This window comes from Arachis ipaensis, chromosome B10 (genome assembly GCF_059453495.1).
Source record: "Arachis ipaensis isolate K30076 ecotype BB chromosome B10, ASM5945349v1, whole genome shotgun sequence".
In the NCBI taxonomy this organism is placed as follows: Eukaryota; Viridiplantae; Streptophyta; class Magnoliopsida; order Fabales; family Fabaceae; genus Arachis; species Arachis ipaensis.
The window spans coordinates 121,023,250-121,046,634 of NC_142435.1; the positions used below are offsets into that span (position 1 = coordinate 121,023,250).

At 34.5% G+C, this 23,385-nt stretch overlaps 5 protein-coding genes across 5 annotated transcripts; 2 read left to right on the forward strand and 3 right to left on the reverse strand.

Moving 5' to 3' along the window:
- The first annotated feature begins 2,444 nt into the window (after positions 1-2,444).
- Positions 2,445-4,978, forward strand: LOC148581512 (uncharacterized). The gene is made up of 7 exons (XM_088491353.1): positions 2,445-2,468; positions 2,570-2,764; positions 2,847-2,966; positions 3,075-3,242; positions 4,111-4,272; positions 4,434-4,762; positions 4,957-4,978. Exons 1-7 carry the CDS (start codon positions 2,445-2,447, stop codon positions 4,976-4,978), a joined length of 1,020 nt encoding a protein of 339 aa, XP_088347479.1.
- A 2-nt stretch (positions 4,979-4,980) lies between these two features.
- On the forward strand, positions 4,981-6,699 carry LOC107624020 (uncharacterized). The gene is made up of 7 exons (XM_088491394.1): positions 4,981-5,289; positions 5,374-5,460; positions 5,530-5,661; positions 5,828-5,962; positions 6,054-6,157; positions 6,275-6,350; positions 6,451-6,699. The coding sequence occupies exons 1-7, from the start codon at positions 4,981-4,983 to the stop codon at positions 6,697-6,699; spliced, it is 1,092 nt and encodes a 363-aa protein (XP_088347520.1).
- A 944-nt stretch (positions 6,700-7,643) lies between these two features.
- On the reverse strand, positions 7,644-17,998 carry LOC107620949 (protein FAR1-RELATED SEQUENCE 6-like). Its single transcript, XM_088492400.1, has 8 exons — positions 17,991-17,998; positions 17,455-17,698; positions 10,376-10,426; positions 9,540-10,276; positions 9,043-9,443; positions 8,604-8,821; positions 7,860-8,450; positions 7,644-7,763 (listed from the first exon to the last, which is right to left on the reverse strand). Exons 1-8 carry the CDS (start codon positions 17,996-17,998, stop codon positions 7,644-7,646), a joined length of 2,370 nt encoding a protein of 789 aa, XP_088348526.1.
- Positions 11,696-12,989, reverse strand: LOC107624303 (serine/threonine-protein kinase SRK2A-like). The gene is made up of 4 exons (XM_088501561.1): positions 12,897-12,989; positions 12,701-12,805; positions 12,525-12,623; positions 11,696-11,824 (listed from the first exon to the last, which is right to left on the reverse strand). Exons 1-4 carry the CDS (start codon positions 12,987-12,989, stop codon positions 11,696-11,698), a joined length of 426 nt encoding a protein of 141 aa, XP_088357687.1.
- Positions 17,955-19,174, reverse strand: LOC107621692 (NAC domain-containing protein 104). Its single transcript, XM_016323711.3, has 3 exons — positions 18,726-19,174; positions 18,343-18,608; positions 17,955-18,265 (listed from the first exon to the last, which is right to left on the reverse strand). Exons 1-3 carry the CDS (start codon positions 18,919-18,921, stop codon positions 18,086-18,088), a joined length of 642 nt encoding a protein of 213 aa, XP_016179197.1. The 5' UTR covers positions 18,922-19,174; the 3' UTR covers positions 17,955-18,085.
- Between the last annotated feature and the right edge of the window lie 4,211 nt (positions 19,175-23,385).

Sequence of the window (23,385 nt, forward strand, 5' to 3'; positions counted from 1 at the left end):
CATTCGCTGCAACCTAGCTGCCGGGCGAGAAGCCGTCGACCAGAACAGCGGCGTGGGAGGTCTCACCGCCGAACTAAACATCTTCCGAGTATTCCGCCACCGGGCACCGTGGTCTCTGAGCAAAGAAGCAACCGACCTTCAAGAAATACCCGCTTGCTACTGAACGGGTCACCGGAAAGAGATCGAACATCTTGACCTGAAGAATCCTAACCATCCAAGGTAAGTGGGTGAGGTTGTTCAGTTTCTGATTAGTAATTGCGGTTGCATGTTTGATTAGTGATAGATTTTGTTGATGAAATACGTGATTATCCATGGTGGAATAGCAGTAGGAGCCATTTTTGTAGTTAGTTTATGTTGTTGAAGTTCTTCATAATTTTATTTTAGCGCGGGAAAGGTTGGAAAAGTTTGGGATCGTGTTTATATATGAGTTAATTTTGAAAATTTTTTGTCTTTTTCCGTGTGGACCATGTGCATGTAACGTGACGTATAATGGCTGACCATCGTTGAATATTGGTTGATATTTGTTGGATGGTTACTTTAATAGGAATTTGGATGGTTAGTTTTGCAAATTTTTTTCCATCTTTTGATCAGGATTAAAGTTATTTTTATATATGAATGAGTGGAGATTACTGTAATGGTTTATTCCAATTTTATCAACTTTGACAACAATACCAATGAATGCTAATTTAAAATTTCAAAATGTGAAATTGTACTGGGGAGTGGCTTTGATAAAAGTAGTATTAGTATTGGGAAAATGCAATAAGAATAAAGCACGTATAATCAAAAATTAAAAGATAGAAATTGTGAGTCGGTCTAATTGCATTTTGGATAAAAAATATTTGTGATGAATAATACAAATTGTTTCTACTTATTAGATGGTAGTGGTCTTCATATATTAGATAGTTTTGTTTTAATTGATTTAATTGGGAGTGTTTTCCTAATTTTTAATTTTGTGTTCGCTTGCAGATTAGTGAGTGCTATTGTCTTTCAGATTGATTGATTATTATTGTTACAAAGAGCAGTTTTGTAATTGTTATGTTTTAGCTTCTACTCCAGGTTTCCCAGAATTGGATGCCAATTTGTTAGTTGTAACCCACTTTGATTATTGTGCCCTCTTTGTTCTTTATCTCGCTGAACTCTATCATTTTCTCTCTAGTTTCTAAATCAATAAAATAGTTTGCCATATACTAGTCTTGTATCTAGAGAATCCAGCAATAGAGAATCATTCATTAGTGTTTTGGAGATTTTGCTTTTCTTTTATTAAGGTTTTGTGAATTGTGAGTGCTTTGTGACGAGGATAGTTGTGGTTAAATGGAGTCTGATCAAGCACTGCCTAACTGAAATAATGTGATGGGAGTTTCTTGTGGATTTAGTATATATATATATTGGGAGTTAGGGAATGTTATATCAGCCCATTGAATTTTGTTGCTCATGATTCATCACCAGCACTATATACCAGAACTACCACTTTATGAGAGTCATTATTTGATCATGTGATTGACTCTTGAGAATTGTGTGGTGTATATGTGTAGTATATACTTGCTCCTTCATATTACCTAATCTTATTACTATGATCATTTTGTATGTTGTTGATCTTATTTATTTATTTATTTGTTTATTTATTTTTTCATATTCATTGGTCCTGGTTATTGGATAAAATTAATGTGGCTGACCTTGTTACTTACTTTGGATGAACACTCAGTGTGTGATCTTACATGGCGACTTTGGTATAATTTTTTCCACAGTGTGAATTCAGCACGACATAGAACTACTAGAGGCTGGCATATTAAATTACATTGCTTGCATTATAAACAAAATTGTTTTCTTTTCTGCAATACGAAAAATTATATATGTATTTCTTATATAGTATTAACCATTTTTTTGATTATTAACTGCCCATGGAATTGATTTTGAGACCATCTTGGATTGTTGCTCGAATTGAGGGTAGAATGAGAGTCGAGTGTTAGAAGTGAGGGGAATTTATTTTAATACTTTTCCTGTAAGTAATTAGTGATCGCAATAATGCAGCAAGTTGAAAACAGCAACTACAGCTGACCAAGCAAAAGACAAACCTATCTCTAAACCGGCCGAAGACAAAACCAGATGGGTAAAAAGGTATCTCGTTGATTACTAGATTAAATGAACATATATGGTTCTTTATTACCACCTTCTGCTGATCCGTATTTGTTTTACTCAACAGAAACTAGTGGAGACGCGTTGCTCACCTTGCTACATTAACAACTTATTTACCCACTTGGAACGACATAATGAGCAAGGTAAGTTAGCTGAGATTGAGGCCATTGGATTTGATTTCCTATGTCGGGTACCACAATGGCATGTGAAGCAGAGCATCATGCTCCAATTAGCAAGGGCCTATGACGTGGAGACAGATACTCTCAGGGTAGACGCCGGTGACATTCACATTTCTGCAGAACTTATCGGCAATGTATTCGGCATACCTTCTAGAGGTTAGTGTAAATTATGTAAGGTGTAAAGCTTTTGCTGTGTGGTAAAGCTTATTCCAATGTTGACATGCAGTGATACTGGTAAAATATTTTGTTTCGCGCAGGAGAGCCAATTCCCGAGCTGCAGAAAAAAGATGAATCACATTTGGCAATTAAGAGACAATTTCAGAAGAAAACCACAACCCAACTGCGGGACTTTCTATTTGCTTGTCCAATGGAGACCGAGCAACAGAGAAGCAATAAGGAAATTCCAATACGAGAACCGGGAAACATGCGGGGGGTGCATGTTTGTGTTGTTGGTAATGGCAATAAATTATTTAAATTTAAAACATATCTACGGCTTTAGGTTTATTTCCTAACATGTAATATATTTCTTTATAGGTTTTGTACTTTCACCGATTAAAGCATGGTCCATTGCATGCATGTAGAGTACCCGAGCCTTGGATTGTTGAATGGACCACGAATGAACTTGATATGAAGGCCGACTATGTTATCTCACAGGTTCAAATTCTAATAATGTATTTTTAATAATCTAGTTGATCAATAATGCAAATGGCTGTTCACCTTGATTTTTTTTCATGTCTATATTGCACAATGTTGAACACACAGGGCTGCATAATCAACAATGCAAGGAACCGGAGAAAAAAGAACAAGCATTGTTCGAGTGAATCAGTTAACGAGAGAGGACGGTGTAAAAGGACACGGACGGACACTAACCAATCACCGTCTACCCAAGGGAAGACTTCACCTCATCCAAGCTACAAGAAGGCGAAAAAGGTGATTTGCTTTTCTTTTGATAGCTCGTGAGCTTATTTAATTGGTTCTTTACCTGTGTGGTAGGATGCTTGATCCTTATCATAGAATCTGCTATTACAAAATCCTAAATTAACTTCCTTATGTGGCTGCATAGCCTGTTTTGATACATGGTGGTTATAAATGAACGTTTGGCAGAGCTGGATTCAATGCCCGTGAATGATAATTACATGCTCTTATGTCGAAAGCTTGTTTGAATACAGTTGCTGTGTCTTATTTTTAATAAGCATTAAATTGAGTTGATTTTGTTAATTTAGAATACCCAAATTATGTTATAATCTGAACTTGATAGATAACTTATGATTTCTTTATTTGGATGGTTTCTTATGTTTAAAACAGTTGCTTTACGGGGCTGCCTATTTGGTTGACTGTAGTTGAGGATGTTCACTGTAGTAGGGTTGTTGATGTTCACTATAGTATTGCTTGAGATGGTTCAATGACCGTGTATGATATTTACATGTTTATATGCTGAAAGCTTGTTTGAATATAGTTGTGTTTTAATTTTATTAAGGTTTTATTTTAGTTGAGTTTGTTACTTAAACAGGAGGATTTAGGATGCTCAAATTAGGTTCTAACCTGAATTGGATAGATAAATTATGATTAATTTATTTGGATGGCTTTTTATGTATGAAAGAATTGCTTGATGGTGCTGCCTAGTTGATTAATTACCTTGCTGAAGGATGTTCACTATAGTTGGGTTTTGGATGTAAAATATAGTGTGGCAATAGATGGTTAGTTTTTATGAACGATTGTGAGGTTGTTATGTTTCCCAAACGCCTGAAAGTTCACATTAGATTTTTTCCATGTATTTGTTGTCCCATGTTGAACACAGGGTTGCCTAGTCAACAATTCAAGGAAAAGACACAAGAAGCAGCCTTCGAGTAAGGCAGTTAACAAGAAAGGAGGGTGCAGAAGGCCATGCAAGAACACTGACCAATTTCCGTCTACCGAAGGCAAGACTACATCTCAGCCAAGATACACGGAGACGGATAAGGTGGTCTGCTTTCTGTATCATAGCTTATGTGATAATTTGAATTGGATGTTCACTTTGTTATATTTTTGGGTTTACACCTTAGTATGATTTGGTTGTTCACTTTAGTAGGGTTTTCTTTGTTTGTTAATTTAAATGATGATATGCATGAATTTACATCACAGCAATCCAAGACTGGTACGAGGAGAAAGGTGATTGCCAGTAGGAGCCGATCTAGACCAATCACCAGAAAAGAAATTCCAAAAGAAAGTGTCTCAGGAAGCACTGCTGCGCCATTGGTAGTCTCAGAATCTGATGATGATGACCATGTCCCGCTTGCTAGAAGGATACGGTTATTCCGACAGCACCCTCCGCCACATGAATCAAGACAAGAAGATCCAGTGTTCAACGGCACTCATGAAAGTCATCAAGCTGGAAAAACTGACCTCAAAAATGGATCTCCACACACACCGCCAGCAACACCTGTACAGCTCAGTGACTATGATTTTGACCGGTTAGTGGGTTATTAATTACATTGCTGCATGTTTTCTTCTTTTTTTTTTTCACACCCATGTCATGTGATTAGCCGTCTAGCTAGGCATGACTTGTTCTCTTAGCTAATTTCTTGTTCCATTAGTTTGCAGCGAATTTGACATCTCTATCGTTCAGTGTCCTGAATTTGACCAAGTTCTCAATAATGTTGAACAGGGACACCAAACCAAAGCCATAATCATGCAACCCCTGCAAACGGTGTTTCCAAAAAGATCACCCTATCATACACCGAGTCCAGGTAGACCGAGCTTTTCACTGGGTTTAACTCAGCTTGAAAAGACTCCAACCCCGTCCCCAATACATTCAATTCATCCAAGACTAAGAGAAATAAAATTGGGGGAGACTAAGGAGGAACAAATCAGAACTTGGATAGTTAACCCGTCATTGGATAAAAATCAAGATTTAGCTTCCTATGAAGGGCAGGGCTATATGGTACTACAAAGGAATGATTTCTGGACCTTGAAACCCCGCAGTTGGGTAAACAGCTGTGTAAGTATATGAACTTAAGCATGGGTTTTAATTCTCTATACTTATATTGGTGTTTGAATTACACTTGCTGAATACTCTGTGTAGGTAATTCAATGGATGTGTTATTCTTTCAACGACACTCAATCATCTAGGTTCAAGCGAGAGTTCTATTGCGTGTGTCCAGGCATATTGGTAATTACATTCTTATTACAATGTGGATAAAGCTTTTTCTTGGGATTCTTACTATGTGTGGGTCTGCAGGAGTCAGTGATAAAAAATGATAGTCTGAAAGCATTTATGGACGGTGTGGAACCAATTTATGATGGTCTTAGTCCAAGCTTTGGTGATGATACTAGGTTCTTTGACAAAGTAGAAGCTGCAAAGAGAAAATGGGTGAGTTGCTGTTTTATATTTAAATACCTGTTGGAAATAGCTTGTCACATGATTTGAGAATGTTAAGGTTCTTGAATGGTCGAATGAGATCAATAGTTTTTGTGTTCTTCTTTCTTTTTTTATCTCCTCACATGGATAATTTCTTCATATGTATTGCTTGCTGCAGTGGTTAATTCCTTATTATTGGAGGGGCCATTGGTGGGTATATGCATTTGATGTGGTTGCGAAGCATTTACTTATTCTCGACAGTTTGCATTATGGCCCAGAAGATGATAAACGAATAAAGCTCGATGCATATGTGGTAAGATACCATAATTCTTTTAATCAATATACATCCGCACAGTTCAAGTGGAAATAATTTTGCTCGCGTATGTTCGTTGCATGATTTTCAGGGGAGACTATGTGAGGATATGGCAAGCATTTCTATTCCTGCATTTGTTCGGACTACGCATGGCCCAGCTCATTCGTACGCGAGGGTTCCAAAGCAACCGAACAAGTGAGATGAAATTATAACCCAAATTTGAGGCTTTGTTAGATTTCATTTGAAATTGTGTCGAACCATGTAAGTTGGTTTTTCTCAACTTAATTGCAATAGCATTTTATTGTCCTGTAGCTTTGACTGTGGCATGTGTGTCATTAAGTTGATGGAGAGTTGGACCGAAGAACGTCAACTTTGTGAATGGGATGAGGTTTGTAAATCTCACATTTGCGCAAGTGTCATGATTGATCTTGTAAAATTATTACTGTAACGGTTCAAAATACTAAACCAACTGATAAATCTACCCACAGGATTCACTCCAATCAGACAGGATGGAGTTGATGCTAGATATTATTTGTGGCCCGCACAATACATTGGTCCACCAGCTCATTTCGTTATTGGAACAAAAGGTTATACCTGTTCGTCGCAATGAACCACGGAACAAGAAGAAGGACGTTCGTTCACCATACACTGCACCTAGTACAGGGTCATTGATTGAACGTGCGGAGGGATTACCGAAGGGGGCAATGCGCAGAGGGAGGAAGAAGTTGCTTACTTAGTATTAGTTACAATGAATTGATCTACCAGATTATACTGAGTTTACTTACTGCTGACATGCTTAATGATTTGTTATTTTTCACATTAGAAAGACCTGATTCCATGACATTTTTTTTTCTACAGTACAATGATATGTTGGTTATGTTACCTAAAATTTATCCATGTCTTTTAGATTTTAGACTCCCAGATTTATCAAAGTTGTTTGGTAAAGCTGCCATATTTGTGCTTATCAAAACTGGTGACCACTAACCATCCGTCAATATAGCTAATCTGAATATCCTATACGTTACTATGATGAACATCCAATCTAACAAGGTCAAAATCAAAACATAACCTAGTGGTCACTAATGCTAACGGATAACCATCTTTGTTTATAGTAAAAATGAACATCTGAAAACCTATAGAAATGAACATCCACTTTAGTTCATTAAAAATACGTGAAAACAATGTCTATGAGGAACAGCTACGTACCGAAAAACTATATAGTCAAGCGTGTAGAAATCAAAACATAACCTAGTGGTGTAGAAATCAAAACATAACCTAGTGGTCACTAATGCTAACGGATAACCATCTTTGTTTATAGTAAAAATGAACATCTGAAAGCCTATAGAAATGAACATCCACTTTAGTTCATTAAAAATACGTGAAAACAATGTCTATGAGGAACAGTTAAGTACCGAAAAACTATATAGTCAAGCGTGTAAAAATCAGAAACAACTTTATTAAACTATATACTAAGTTACAGAATAACCATCAAATATACATGTTATACATGAAGTCTACACGAAATAAAAATAGTAAAATGCTTCGTTTTAACAAATGGAAAAATGGTTCTTGCAATCAATAACATGTGGACCTTTGCAACAGCTGCCTTAGAACCTTGAAACTAACATGAATCCTATAAACACAGAAATGAGAAAATATACACTATCACAACCTCGTACAACTAATCCCACTTTTTGTTGAAGGAGCTTAACAAAGACATGAAACCACCGGCTTGTTCGGGAACATTCAAGCCAGAAACAGCACAGTGGTTTATATCTTGAAATGTGTGCAGACGAACCACCTGCCAAAAATTAAAAAGAAAAAGTCCAATGGTTATGTTCTAGGATAGTACTATACCAAATAAGCATACAAAGTTGGGATTAAGCCAAACATATACCGGGGGTGAATTCTTTTGTTTTCTCCGTCTTGAATTCTTGATGGACTTCTCAAGGGCATAGCCGAGCCTCTTACTCTTTGGCCTGCCCTTTGTGGTGACCTTCGGTGGGCCTTGGATGTCATCAACACCGACATCATTCGAACTCTGAGAGCCAATGTTGGTCTGAGTCTCTGCCACGCTCTCGGACCTCTTTTTGGCACGGTGCGTAGCCAACTTGGCCCTTGTTTCTTCCAAAGCAACATGCAGCAATGCTGTTTCTTCATCATCACCGAGGAACTCTTGAGCAACATTATAAAAGTGTGCACACAGTCCCCTGAATGCAACATGACTCTCATCCGACCGACTGACATCATGGCTACTTTTGACATACGTATGCTTGCGCTTTATCTTCTTGCTCCATCGAGGAAGAATATAACAGGAAGGTACTTTGTACACTTTATACGAATGGAAAACTTCAAGGCAGTGACAGCACAACACACCTGAACTCTCAAAAAGATTGCACTCACAACAAAGCTCATGTGTGGAACGGTCAAAGTGAACATCGTACGGAACGCATAGAATAGTATCGTTGAGTAGTTTCTTCTCTTCCACCTTCACGCAGACCAATGGACCCTATTCATCAACTGTAGAAACTCTGCAGTTAGCCTTCCTCACAAACTCAATTTGAACATCCCTAAAAATGCTCGTGGTATATTCTTGCTGAAACTGTTTCTCTATAGGCGAGGTAGTTGCACAAGGGATAACCCCCCTCGAGTCTGCAGCATCATCCTCCAGTTCTCTCTGCTCCTTGACTCCAAGCACATTGTCATATTCATGAATAAATTGGACCAAGCTAGTTTTACTGTGTAAGTATCCACCGTAGAATGCGTGCATGCTCTCACTCCTCTGCGTACTCCGCATTCCTGCCCAAAATTCACCCTTGAAGTATATTGGGACCCACATGCGTCGTTCATCATACAGATCTACAAGAAATAAATAATACCAAATTAAGCAAATAAAGCTTATCCCAAACATATTACTACACCTGAGAAATGAACATCCAAAATCACTGATATATTAAACATCCAAATGTTTACTATAATGAACATCCAGCTAATTGTCATCCAAAATTACTGATAAACTAAACATTCAGATGCCGAACAATTCCAATTAAAGCGTGAGAAGTAATCGTACAGAAACAAACCTGACAGCCATGTGTTGTTATGTAAGTTGTACTCATCTATAAAATCAGCCCAATCATCTTCAAATGACTCCTCCGTCCGAGAGTTCCACACAATGTCGTTTAGGTCACCATACAAAGCTCCGTACCGGCGGTAACCCCCAAGCTTCGAAGGTAGCTTATTCATAATATGCCAAATGCACCACCGGTGGCGTGTGTCGGGTAAAGTATTTTTGATCGCACGGTAAAGGGATCGACATTGATCGGTTATGATACACTTTGGAGCAGTTCCCATGCACTTCACCCATTGGCTAAAAACCCACTCATAACTTCCGATTTCTTCATTCCCCAACAAAGCACAACCGAGGAGGGTCGACCTACCATGGTGGTTGACCCCAACGAACGACACAAACGGTAATCCATGCCTACCAGAAAAACCAACCAGATGTAAGAAATGCCAATCACAATAAAAAAGCGTATTATCAAGAAAAGGTAAAAACACCAACTTAACTACCACGTACCTATTTGTACTATACGTGCTATCAACTGACACGATGTCCCCATAGTATTCATACGACGCCCTACACCTTGCATCAACCCATACTGCACTCTTAAATTTACACTCATCGTCCAACTTCACCGCGTAAAAGAAGTTCGGATTGATGTCCTTCATTCTCCTAAAGTAGCTCATCATCTCCCTGACATCCGCATTCACATTGCTAGTTTGGAGCCTTGCTGTTATATAATTTCTTAAATCCTTCTCTGAGAATCCCAAGTTAGAGGGGCCACCAGCTTCATTTGACAAAGCAAAGAATGTCTTGTTTGGTCGAATCCCAGCCTCATCATTATCCTCGATCACGCACTTCGCATGCATGGTCAACTGCCTATACTCATGGTAGTGCACTGCCTTTTTCGGTGAACAGGGGTGAGAGTGCGTCAAGTCAACCTTGAGTAAAACCCAGTCTTGCACGTCTTTATCAAACTTTACATATATCCTTGCCTTGCACCCAGCAGCTGAAATCGTATTCTTCCGCGTTGGTGCTTTAACACGAGACTCGCGGATCCCATCACGATTACAGTGTATAGCTTGGTTAATGGGAGCCTTTGTGATCTTATCAAATGTTGTCGTCCTTATCTTAGTTGCAAATCCATCTTTCTTTGCATAGCTCACATAAAAGTCATGAGCCATCTGTAACTGAGCAAACCGCATTCCAACTCTTGGTATCTCATCTTCTTGTAAGCAACCATGATCTGGTAACTGTATTTTATATTAATTCGAACAAAAAATTAATTACCATTAGTTATCAAATCAAACATGAACATTATGAGTACACAAAAGTAAGCTAGACTCCAATACCTCATCACCAAACTCCATCTCATCACTTCCAACATCTGTAACATCCGACAACTGCGCGGCCTAAAATTCCCAAAACAAACAAAGTAACCAAAAGGAGGAAGATCCTGATCAAAACTCATTTCAATACAATCTCTAAAACAATCACCAAAAACACATCAACAGCTACAAATCAAGCAAAGAGTTTTTTTTTTCATTTCATGTATTATTTAATTAGTTTTCACCATTTATTTGTTTTTTTTTTCTCATTTAATGAAAATCTTGTGGAATTATTTGTTCCATTTTGGCTAATAGTTATGGGCCTTACTCACCCTTTAGTGGCTTCTTTTTTCACTCCAGCCACAAAATTCTTTTCCTATATATTTACATATACACACTCGTTTCTTTAGATGCAATAAAACATAAGCACATCTTTGATTAACTATATCACTACAAAAAAAAAGGTTAAAATGGCAGTTTTTTTTTGGAAATTACGGCGGTTCTAACCGCCATTTTTACCAAAAATGGCGCCTCCAAGAAACGCCGGAATTCTGGGCGCCATTCTGGTTATTACGGCGGTTTTCTGAAAACCGCCGTAATAACCAGTGGATAATACGGCGGTTTTCTGATGGTTAAAATGGCGGTTAAAATTTTTAACCGCCATTATTTCCACGTAAAACGGCAGTTTTTATATTGTTTAAAATGGCGGTTATAACCGCCGTTTTTACCAGGATATAGTGGCATCTTTTGTTTAAAATGGGGGTTTCTAACCGCCATGACATCGTTTTCATTTAAAATGGGGTTTCTAACCGCCGTTTAACCAGAGTATAATGACATCATTTTCGTTTAAAATGGGAGTTTCTAACCGCCGTTTATACCTAATTATAATAACAATTTTATGTTTTTTAAAATAAAAATGAAACCACCTATTTAAAGTGATATTTTCAAGTTGTTTATTCATTCTTATTTTAAATAGGAACACCAAGCTTGCAATTTTCTTATGACCTCCTTATACTTGTTTTCTTTTACTCCTGCAGCTTAATTTTGATTAAGCAACAAATTTGTGAAATAGATTTCTTAAAAGTAACGGAAAGATTCAAAGAAAGAGTAAAGTCGATTGGAAGACAATCAAAGGAAACTTGATTGGATAAAAAGAGGAGCACCTAATGCCAACATTATTCTTTAAATTAACAATAGAATAATGCGGTCATGGAATCCATCATAATTCAAGAGCTTTAAATTAAACAAAGGTAAATATTGTCAAAATTCATGAGCAAATCCTTTCTTGTTACGCTTCCACTTCCTTGCAATTACATCATAAGTAAACTTAATGGCTCCTTAACCTTAAGCATCCTTTGCTTCGCTGGCTCGTCCAACGGTGCCTCCCAAGAGATATTGTAACTGTTGCCTGATGAGGAGCATGAAACAACGCATCCTGTTCTTTCTGCAGAAGCAAAACCCATCCTGTTCTTTCTGCAGAAGCAAAACCCAAACACCTTACCTACCAACACAAATCTGGGAAATCTCAATGGAGCCACCCATCTAGAAATAATCATTCAGCAACCTACAATATTGTTATACATTACCTATCCAACTCAACCCTTGGAATTTTCTCTGTTTCCCCTTCTTCATCCTCTTCTTGATCCTCTCAACCTTTACCCACTTGCCTACATCAAAAATAGAATCTTTAACAAGGATAAGAAACAATCAATTTAGAAACTAGATGTAAATTAGCATATCCATTTTTCATTTGGATGCTGTTAGAATTCATGATAACAACTCAAGAGTAAACTTGATATTAAGATGTTATTTGTGTTGTGTGATAGCTGTGTCTACTGTCTAATATGATTCAAGATACCATCTATTTATAGGCGATGAATGCCTAGTATTTTATCATTAACAAAATTATCAATCTAATTAATAGACAAATATCCTAGACAATATTCTCTAACAGATACTTTGTCATGAATACATGCATTGATTCTTTCAAAGCAAGAAAATGTTTATCCTTTACGATAACTATGATTTTACCTTTTATTGCTATGATCAATGTGTCAGTAATGTAAAATGTACATGATACTTCATTAGTTCATCCATTCAATTTAGTATATCATTTGATTACTGAATCTAGATAGAAATTGCGGCAAGAGGAATTATCAAGTTTAAAAGATACCTTGGCAGGGTCGGCAACAAAGATTCGAGAGAGAAGGTTCCTACACTCTGCAGAAACGCGAACATAGTCTGGTATGGAGTATTGAACACCTATTATTCTCTGTTACCAAAGGATCAAAGTTTGAGTTTTCTGCTAACAAAGATTATTCAAGCTGTTAAAGTTGGATGAGAGCTCACCCCAATAGTCTTCCTGAAATTTCTAGGATCTTCCGGATCCTCAAAAGGGTATGCACCAACTAACATGACATAAAGGGTCACACCACAGGACCAAACATCTGCAATCTGTAAAATAAGACAAAGTGCTTACAAAATCAAGCTGTTCTAATAAGACTATGAATTGATAATGGTCAAAACAACTCAAATTATCAAATACCTTTCCGTCGTACTCCTTTCGTGACAGAACCTCCGGAGCAATGTATGCTGGAGTTCCAACTGTTGATTTTGGTTTTAAAGCTTCCAAAGCCATAGATATCAAGGACTCCAATAAAAAATTTAAAAGTCGCGTCTTGTCCGATCAAATTGTTAATCTTGTCCACCAACCTATTAACAAATTAAACACATTAGTGGAGCAGGTTTTGAATAGCTAGAATTTGATTATATATTTTTTTTAATTACCAGTCAAAGAGTCTAGAATATATTGTTTTGGCCAAGCCATCTCTGCTTATTGCTGTGCTTTGCGGATCGAGGCTCCGTTTAATAACTTCCTCTGGGGTGATCATCACACGCTTCACTAATGCATCTTCCAAACCAGCAAGATCACACCTGATCAGGTGAAAAATATAGTATAACTAAGGTTTGAGGTTTATACAGGTAATTTCTAGTCCTTATTAATATCATCATGGTTTATAAAGGTTTGAGGTTTCAACATTTAAAGAAGATTAAGCCCCTTAAAAAGAGATATAGATAGCGTAGCATTCTATAGGGTCAGTGATGAACAAAGATTTTAGATGTGGCTTACCAAAAAGAGGAGATCAGATTCAATAATTCTTCCAGTTCCAAACTCATATCACACCAGTCACTAAAGTTTTAGACAACATATATAATAGATAAGAAAATAATGCTCTTCAAACATATATAAGATAAAGAAAACCAGGTAAAAGTGAAAATGATGAACAAGACTAGAATTAGATAACTAATTAAGTGTTAATCATATTATATTCTCACCTGATTAAAGTGAAAATAATTTGTTCAGCTTGGTGCTACCACAAAATTCATGATCTCTTTACACTGAAAAGTAGCAAAATGTATAGATCAATATATAGATACATATAAATATAAAAGTAGCCTGTGATTTAAGATACTAGTTAAAAAAAATAAAAATTTCTTTGAAAAATTGGGTCAGAAAATCTATGTACAAGAAAAAGAATAGGAGCCAAAACTTTTTCATCACTGAACACTGAACAACATAAGTGAAACTGAATATGTATATAGGATTATATATACAAACAGCACAGCTTTGACTTGGTGTCACAATATATGAAATCATCTTTTTGGATTTTTGACAGTGCAGAAAGTAGTAGTAGTAGAACTGAGCCGCAAGGTACTAAAGTCCACCATGAATGAGTAATGAATCCAATTCCATGATCTTACCACATAAAAGTACAAGTGCAGAAAAGGAAAATTTTATAATCTGACCACATAAAAGTATAAGTGCAGAAAAGGAAAATCAAAAGGAAAAAGAGATGTTAAGCTAACCTGTGCTGCGAAGAGGAGGCTTTAGTCTTCAAAGAATCTTGCGGAAGCCAAGGAGAAGAAAAAAAAATCCTGTTTTACTGTAATTGGAATAAATAAACAGAATAAGTCAACATATAGATAAATTACAAAAGAACAAGCAACTTATTCCTTTAAAATCAGAGTCCCAAAGATCATGCAGATATCGATTAACAATCACACAGTCCCACCTTCGCTGATGCGATGCATCAATCTCCTGCGACAACCTCTTTGCCACATTGAAGATTAAGTTATATGCATATGCAAAACCAAGCAAATTAAACATATCATGAGTTAAAAACTTAAAATTTAAATAAAAAAGTTGCCAAGCTCAGAAGAAGGAAGGGAACCCAAACAAATGAATTTGACAATTTAAAGGGAAAAGGAAAAAAAGAATTGGCAAAAGCTGATGCAGGCCGGTAAACTTCTTTCTTGCAATTGTTGTAGCCTCTCGATGGATGGGTGAATGTAGCTAGAGCTTGCTTCCACTTTCTGCATTGAAACCATGAAGCATCACTTTTTAAACGAGAAAACCCAACTTACTGGAATCAAATAGAAGACAAAAGATTACCTACCAACACACAATTAGACAGAAAAAAGAACATGCAGAAAATAACAAAAATAGCCACTTCAAAAAGCTCACATGGAACCACAATCAAGAAGTTTCACAGCAGAATAGAGAGGACAGTAATGATCAGAAAACATAGAAGCATTCTGCGAATAGATTCAGCTACTGAACGCCTTTGAGACTCTGGTGCAGTAATGGCTTCTTCAAATTTAAGTTTCATAACTGCCTTTTCACATTTCTTCAATTTCTTTGTTGCATCGGGATCATTTGGACACATTTTCTTTACCTATTGAATATAAGCATATTACATCAAACACATTTAGATATTGACACAAAGTACATGCTAAAGACAAATAAAAAGAAGATAATAAGATACTAAAAGACACCCTTAGATAGCTGCAACACAAACAAAGCCAACACCTTTTTTTTTTGTTTCCTTTTGTTCATTATCAATGACATTATCTTATCTATCACATGTAAACTAAGATTCTCCACACATAAAAATATATACAAATCAGTTAATCACTTCAAAGAAAACAGTTGAAGCATACTTTAGATTTAGCACATACCTAGTTAACAACATATCAAATCAAATAATAAGAAAGGAAATTTATTATTAATTTTCAATCACAAGACATCCCTTTCACTCCCCAACATCAGTCCATATAAACGTGAATTAATTTTCAATCACAAGACATCCTTAAAGTAATTACAAAATGGAAGTAGCAGGGAGGAAAGACATTACTAGTAGTAGAACTTGCCATAAAATTAAAAAAGAACTTATAATTAAATCTGAAGACTCATGCCTATAAAAAAAAACTTATCAAAACAATATAAACGTGAATTAAAAAATGCAGAAAAATCAAGAGCATCATCATTATAAATATTAGGAAGCAGGTTGAGCATAGTAACAACTATATTTGTAATGAAATTGTTAACATAACAAGTTCAATGCATGTACGAGTCTGCCAGCAGAGTTTACATGAGCTTGCAAACGAGTAAAATCTAGGTCCTGCCTCAGTATAATGACAACCATAATAATAGCTATAATTGAACCCTGTCATTTTATCAAATACAACATAAGCATTCATTATGAACGAGGATCGACGAAGAAGTCAAAAAAAAGAAAAGATCTATCTAATATAAGAGCTTATTAGAACGAGGATCGTGAGTACCTGGTACTGGAGAAATCATAGAGTTAGTGCTGGAAAAGATCATAACTCCAACCTCAGCATCGCACAAAATTGCAAGCTCCTTCGCCTTCTTCAAGAAACCGTTCCTTCGCTTCGAGAAGGTCACTTGCCTGCTCGTGGAATTGTCGATCCTCCTTATCGCGATCTTTCCTCTCCCCATCGCTCTCAATCAAAACCCTAACTCCTCGATCCAGAATCACCGTTTCTGTTCATCACAGATCAACAACCAAAACTTCAATTTCACCAAGAGTGAAGAAAAAGAAAAGTCAAAAACAGAAAAAAATGAACTAAAAAGACAGCTCAAGAAACAGCCAGAAGAGAGTGAAAACTGAAAGCATCGATTCGTCGGAGAACGCCACTGAAAAGATCGTCACCGGAGCAGCGCTGGAGAAGATTGTCACGCAGATCGTTGTTTTCGATTTCAGTCGCTGGAGAGCGCTGCTGAGAAGATCATTGGAGCAGCTTCACTTTTGTAGGGTTTCACTTTCACCAGTTCTAGAACAGCATTAGAGTTTTTCTTGGGTTTGGGCCTTTTTTTTTTTAATAATGACTTCGATAATGGCGGTTAAAAACCGCCTAAATCACCAAAAAATGCAATTTTAGAAAACTTAATTATGGCAACAGCATAAAATGCCATAATACCTGAATATTATGGCGGTTCTTTAAAACCGCCGTAATATAAATGCCATTTTAAACTCTTTTTTTGTAGTGTATAATCCCATAAGCATGAAAAATATTAAAATAAAAGGCAGGAAGCATATGAGCATATAACTAAAAAATATGCAGTGAGCATATAAACATACCATTACATGATTAAAGCACTAATATAAGCATGAAAAATATTAAAATAAAAGGCAGGAAGCATATCAGCATGTAACTAAAAAAAATATGCAGTGAGCTAGCTTTTAAACATACCATTACATGATTAAAGCACTAATATAAGCATGAATAATATTAAAATAAAAGGCAGGAAGCATATCAGCATGTAACTAAAAAAATATGCAGTGAGCTAGCTTTTAAACATACTATTACATGATTAAAGCACTAATATAAGCATGAAAAATATTAAAATAAAAGACAGGAAGCATATCAGCATGTAACTAAAAAAATATGCAGTGATCTAGCTTTTAAACATACTATTACATGATTAAAACACTAAGCTAAACATTCCATGGTTAGCATGGTGCAAATACAACTATCATTCACTTCAATACACGTACGAAATTATGCTTCCTGGATGTAATCATATAAGCATGCAATAATTTCATCTAATCCTCAATGCATGTAATGATACCATTAAATATAAAACACCCATAAATTTATTTGCATCTCAACTGACTATTACAATTGCATGTTTCAATAACCATACAATTAAAATACTCCTTTACATTGTGACTAAACCTAAAAACTAAACGCACGATAAACATCCATGGCAGAATTTGAGGATCCAAATTGCTCACCTTGCTCGGCTCGTGAGCATGGCCTGCGACATTGCCGGCTAAGTTTTCTTGTTCGTATGATAAATTTTTTGAATCGTCAGAGGCTACACACTCTAGAGGTTCTACTATATCGACCTCCATTAATGAATTTCGGCTAGGTGACGTGCATAAAAGAGGATCCTCGCTTGAAACACGCTTTCCTTGTGATTCTGCCATTTTGAAGTATTCAAAACCGGCTGCGCTGTGTGCGGAAGAGAGTGCGGCACTGGTTGGTTAGTCGTTGTTGGCGGTGCAATGTTCGATCGGAGCTGAAGGGAGAAGCCGATCAACAGGACGCAGGCATGGGTAATTGACTGCTGGAGAAGGTGGAAATCAGCGCATGGGGCAACGGTGTACTCCAGGAGAATATGCCGTCAGGGAGATTCTATTTTTAACCTAAATATTTGATTTGAATCTATAATTAAGATTAATTCTAAATAGTTTTAAATTTCAAATTTCAAATTATTAATAATATGAAATTAATTAATAACCCATTATTTATTTTTAATTTCCATTACACCCACATTGTATGTATTGTACAATAAGTGTATTGTTTCCTCATACTTTCCCTTATGCTTATCATACCCGTGCGATGCACGGGTACTTCACTAGTTCAATCTAAAATGGAGACGCTAATTTCTTCGAGATCATCATCCAACGAGAGATAAATTTCGTCAAGCCAAGATAGCTCTGTCCCACTGTCATCATCGTCGCTACAGTAGTTTACACCTCGTACGGACCCCTTCTTTTCATACACTTTGCACAAAACCCATTTGCTCCAAATTTGATGATCCTGTTTTAATTTAATTAGATGTTAGTAAATTTTCACAAAGGAAAAAAAACCTATAGTGGATGTGGGTAGTGACTTACGTGTTTTCTTCTGGCTCTACTTGTAGAAATAATGTTAGAGGATCGGCAAATATGATATTCTTGCATGACCCAACTGGTTTCAATGCCGTGTGGAGCTTCTCCTATGTGGAATACAAGGTTCTTCTTTGTCCCTACTTTCTTCTCAACCGTTGATGACAATATTGCTTCACTTTCACCTATTTCCTTCCAATACCCATTTTCTGTTATTCTTTTTTCCTTCACTTTGCTGAAGAAATAGTATTGATTTCCGCTTGACAACGCTTTATCTGCCAAATATTTACACTGCTCAATTTTAAAATAAATTATTTTGGTTTAAAGTAAAAGGTGTTAACTTGGTTGTTATATGAAAAGTGGTGATAAGAAATTGAGTAGGTTAAAGATACCGTTGAGTTGGGAAGGATGAGCGAGAGAGAGATCAAGATCAGGGATGATGTTGGGATGGCATGGCAAAAGAGAAGCCTTGGCATAGAGAAAGTGAAGGACAAGTTCTTCATCCGTTGGAGAGAACAAAAACCCAGGAGGAAGCTGCTTCACGCTTTCATAATCTGCAGTAGTAGAAGTAGTAGTCATCATCATCATAGAATTGGTGTATGAATTGTTGAGTTTGGTATAGTAATAACTACACTTCCATAATCCATTTATTTTGTCACTATATATATAGTTTGAGATGCTGAGTAGAGAGATAAAGATTCGGGTTGATTATTTTTCACAAAAGCTAACTATAATAATGGATGGATAGATTGCTGGAAATTATAAAGGCGGCGGTAGTACTTGGAACATGTCATAATATCACAAGGTTAATTAAAGGCGGCCAAGGAAACTAACAACAAAAGCTAACTACTTTGGTTTTAAGACACATATATACACACACACTAAAGTTAATTTCCAGCAATATTATTCAACAATATGTATGACAAGTTAGTTGACTTTGCAATGACGATATACACCAAATTCAATATTGTTTTTTGGAAAATGATAGAAACTTAATTAATAATATTAGTAGAAGAAAATATATAGGGAATTAATTAGTGTTTCTTTAAATATTAAAATATTCTTGCTTACGTTAATCAATTATTTAATTATCAATTCTTTTCTTATAAACTTAACATGCATAATTATTGAATCATGACAATGGAATAACAATTTGCCACTTGTTAATTATGTATCGCGTTTGCATGCAAAGCTACACAATAAACGCGTCATTTACAAATATTTTAATTTGGAGGTGCTTAACTTTTTCTTTTTCTATATATATGGATATTGTTTCAAAGGTGATAATCTTTTTCATAGTACTACTACTTTTGTAAGATCGAAATACAAGGTTGCGATAAATTTTTTTGTTTGCTCTAAGCTAACGGTGAATTGTATTTATAAAAAGCTGCGATGATAAAATAAGCGAGGTCTTAGAATTAAGGATAGAGAAAGTTTAAGGTCAGCACGTATTTTTATTAAAATTTGATTAGTATTTAATCGTTAAAAAAAATAAATAATTTTATACTATTGAATAAAATTTTACATCATTAAAAATATTAATAAAAATTAATTAATAACTACAAATCATAAAATTTGTTACTTTTCTAACATTCTTTTTAAGTATAAAAATTAAAGTAGAAGACATATTTTGGGTGTAACTAAATCTATCATTTATTTATTTATAATGTTTAATATCCAATTTAAAAGCTGCACTATTATAGATATTATGAAGTTTTGCTACTAGTAATATGTTTCTCAAACTAACCATTTTAAAAATTTTAATTGATAAAAAGAGATAACATAAATAATTATATTTATAATATTTTTTTAGTAAAAATCTTTTTTAAAATTTGTTTGATTTTTATATATCTATTTTTTTATTTTTAGAATTTTCTAAAAATTAAATTTTAAAATTTTTGAATATAAAATTTTAATATTATATCATAAAATCATTCATCTCAAAACATTAAATTAATAAAAAGAAGCAGCATAAATTACTTAACATGTCTATATGAGCTTTTCATATGATATTATAGTTTGCAACATAGAAACGAACACGCGGCCACAAATTAAAACTATGTTTCCTTACATTATGTAAAAGAACTCGTAAAGAATAATTGTAGTATCGTAAAATCATTGTGGTGAGTGACATCTTATCTCAGATCTCTTAAAAAAAGTGTATGGCGAAATCTAAATGATGGGCACTACTGCTGCTGACATTAGGAAAAGTTTCTTTGGAGAAACACGCGTCAAAGTATATGTTGGGTTGTTATACATAGTTGTTGCAGTTTCAATATAGAAATTTGAAATCATATATATTTTATGGATTATGGAGTTTAATTTTCACACTTACACCATTCTCATTTTAGTCCTAGTAATAATTGTTGATAATAACTTCACACCCTAAAGATTTAATCATTAAACGTAAATTAAAGGACACTGAAGTATTTCCATAAGAATAATGCTAAGGAAATAATAATTTAAAATTATTTTATTTTATTTAATATTTATAGTTTTATATATATAATATTTAAAATTATTTATTTATTATATTTAATGTTTTGCATTTATTTTAGAGATAAATTAATAAACATAAAATAAAATAATTTTAGACTGATTTTAACTGGTTTTTATTGTTCCTCAAATATTTCTATTTTCATGATATTTATGAGATAGTAAAAACTAATTAACAGTTTAAATTTATTTTATTTTATTTAATATTTATTAATTATTATTAAAATAATTATATAATTATATATATAAATATATAATAAATATATAATTATAGATGTTATATACATAAAATTATAAATATTAAATTAGATAAGATAATTTTAAATTATTTTCTTAACATTATCGTAATTAGACATTGATATAACCTATTAGGGTTCTGAATGTCACTAATTTAAAGGTAATAATGGTCACTAAAATTAACTATAAAAAAAAAATCTTTTCAATTCATCTTAGAATCTTACGAGCTATTCATTATACTTCTTTTGTTTTATATTAAGTATCTCTTTTAAATTTTACGATAGGTATTATGATATTCATTAAATTTAATTGAAAATATAAGCAATTAAAAGAGAAAGATAAAATTACTCCTCACTATTTTCTGTCTCGATCTATTAATTCTTTATTCTTCTAAGTTTCTCTTTCTATATTAGATAGAAAATATAATAGGTAAAAGTTAATTAATGACTTTTTGAAATTAAAAAACAATATTTAATTTGCAATATATATAAAAATAAAAAATAAAAAGAAACATTTAATATAAAATAGAGGTAGTAATAATAAGAAAAATTATAACATAAATATGAAATGAAATAAATCATTTGATCATGCATCTAACTTTTAATAACACTTTCAGCTCCATAACTTTATTATTTTCCCCCGTCTCATAGTTAAGTTATTTCCTTATTTGTCCTTTCATAAATGGAAATACTACTTAGGATTTGCACTAATGTGCCAACTCCACAATAATTTTACGATGACGAGTCACAATCTTCGACCTGCTTCATCCCCACAAAACCATGTCTTATTCGTATAAGTGGAATAAAGTTATAACTGTACACTCAATCGGACAAATTTCTAACAAACATTAATCCATAACGAAGTGGTGGGAATTCTCTTTATATTACGTAAACAGCAATAAACCAATAATGGTCTATATTAACTACTGATTTATGGCTTAATATGTGTTTCCAAGGGTCATCATCATTATATTGTTCATTAACCCTTCATTTGTGATAATTAAAATGATAAAGTTTCTGTGATATCTTGTCATGAATGAAGTTGTTGGCATGTCACCTTTAGCGGCACTAAGTTATTCAATTATTTGATCCAAAAGACAAGTGTTTTGTTTTAGGTGTTTGCTTCGCTACGATGATAAATTTATACGCATTGGCACGATAAAAATGTAGACAAATTAAAATATGAAATATGTATTATATTTTTCACGTTAGTAATTAATTTTTTTTAAATATATATAATATCAATACTTTTACTAAATTACTCTTATATTTTAATAAAAATATAAAATATTTTTTTATTTAATGTTATAAAAATACTTAAATATTCTTTCTTTTATATTGAACAAAAATGATCCTAATTCTTTTAATTTAGTCAAAATTCAATTAACCTTAATTTTATATTTTTAAATTTGAAATAATTTAAAAATCAAAACCAAAATACATTTGATTATTCATATACACTAAAAAATTGATTCATTTCTCATAAACTCTAATTTAATTTCTCCTAACCCCTCTCCCCCAACTCATTCCAAAAAGAAGAAATATCTAAAAAATCGTTCTTCATCATTGTATACCAGTCTACCAATAAAGTACAACCTCACCCCTAATCTCCTACTCCGACGACAGCATGCATTAGTAGCAAGCACCAACAGCCACCTTGTCGTTCTCTGTCGTTCTTCTCTCTGTCTGGACAAAGAAGAAGAAGAACCCAGTTCTTCCACGTCGTTTTCTCGAATAGCTTAGTTGTTATTGAATTTTGCCTTGTGATTAACGATGGACCTATCACTAATTATAATTCTGAGTAGGAATTCGGTATCGCAGCAGGTTGAGGTGGAGGAGGAGATCGAGGAGCTGGAGGAGGTTGAGCAACTGCCAGCTGTCGTGCCTTTCTCCCGCATCTTCGCTTGTGCCGATCATTTTGACTGGTTCCTTTGATCCTCGGCTCCATCACCGCTGCAACTCACGGCACCGCTCTCGTCGTTTACTTGTATTTCTTTACCAACATCATCCAGGTTCCTCAACAAAGACTTTTTCTTTGTTAGTTTATCAAATTATTTCTCATTTTCTTCCTGCAACCTCTGCAAAATATTAAATTGCAAAATAATTTCTCATTTTCTCATTATACTTGAATTATATCCATTTTGGTAATTCACTAATTTAGCTGGTTTGTTGATAATATTCCAAATTGTTCTCTTTAAAAATTGCGGTCAAGTCTGGATGATTTACTTGAGTTCGTTTTGTCTTTGATTAGGGTTTATTTAGGTCAAAATCATCTCCATGTTATTGATAGTATAGGTTGTGTACATGTGTTTAAGTTTCC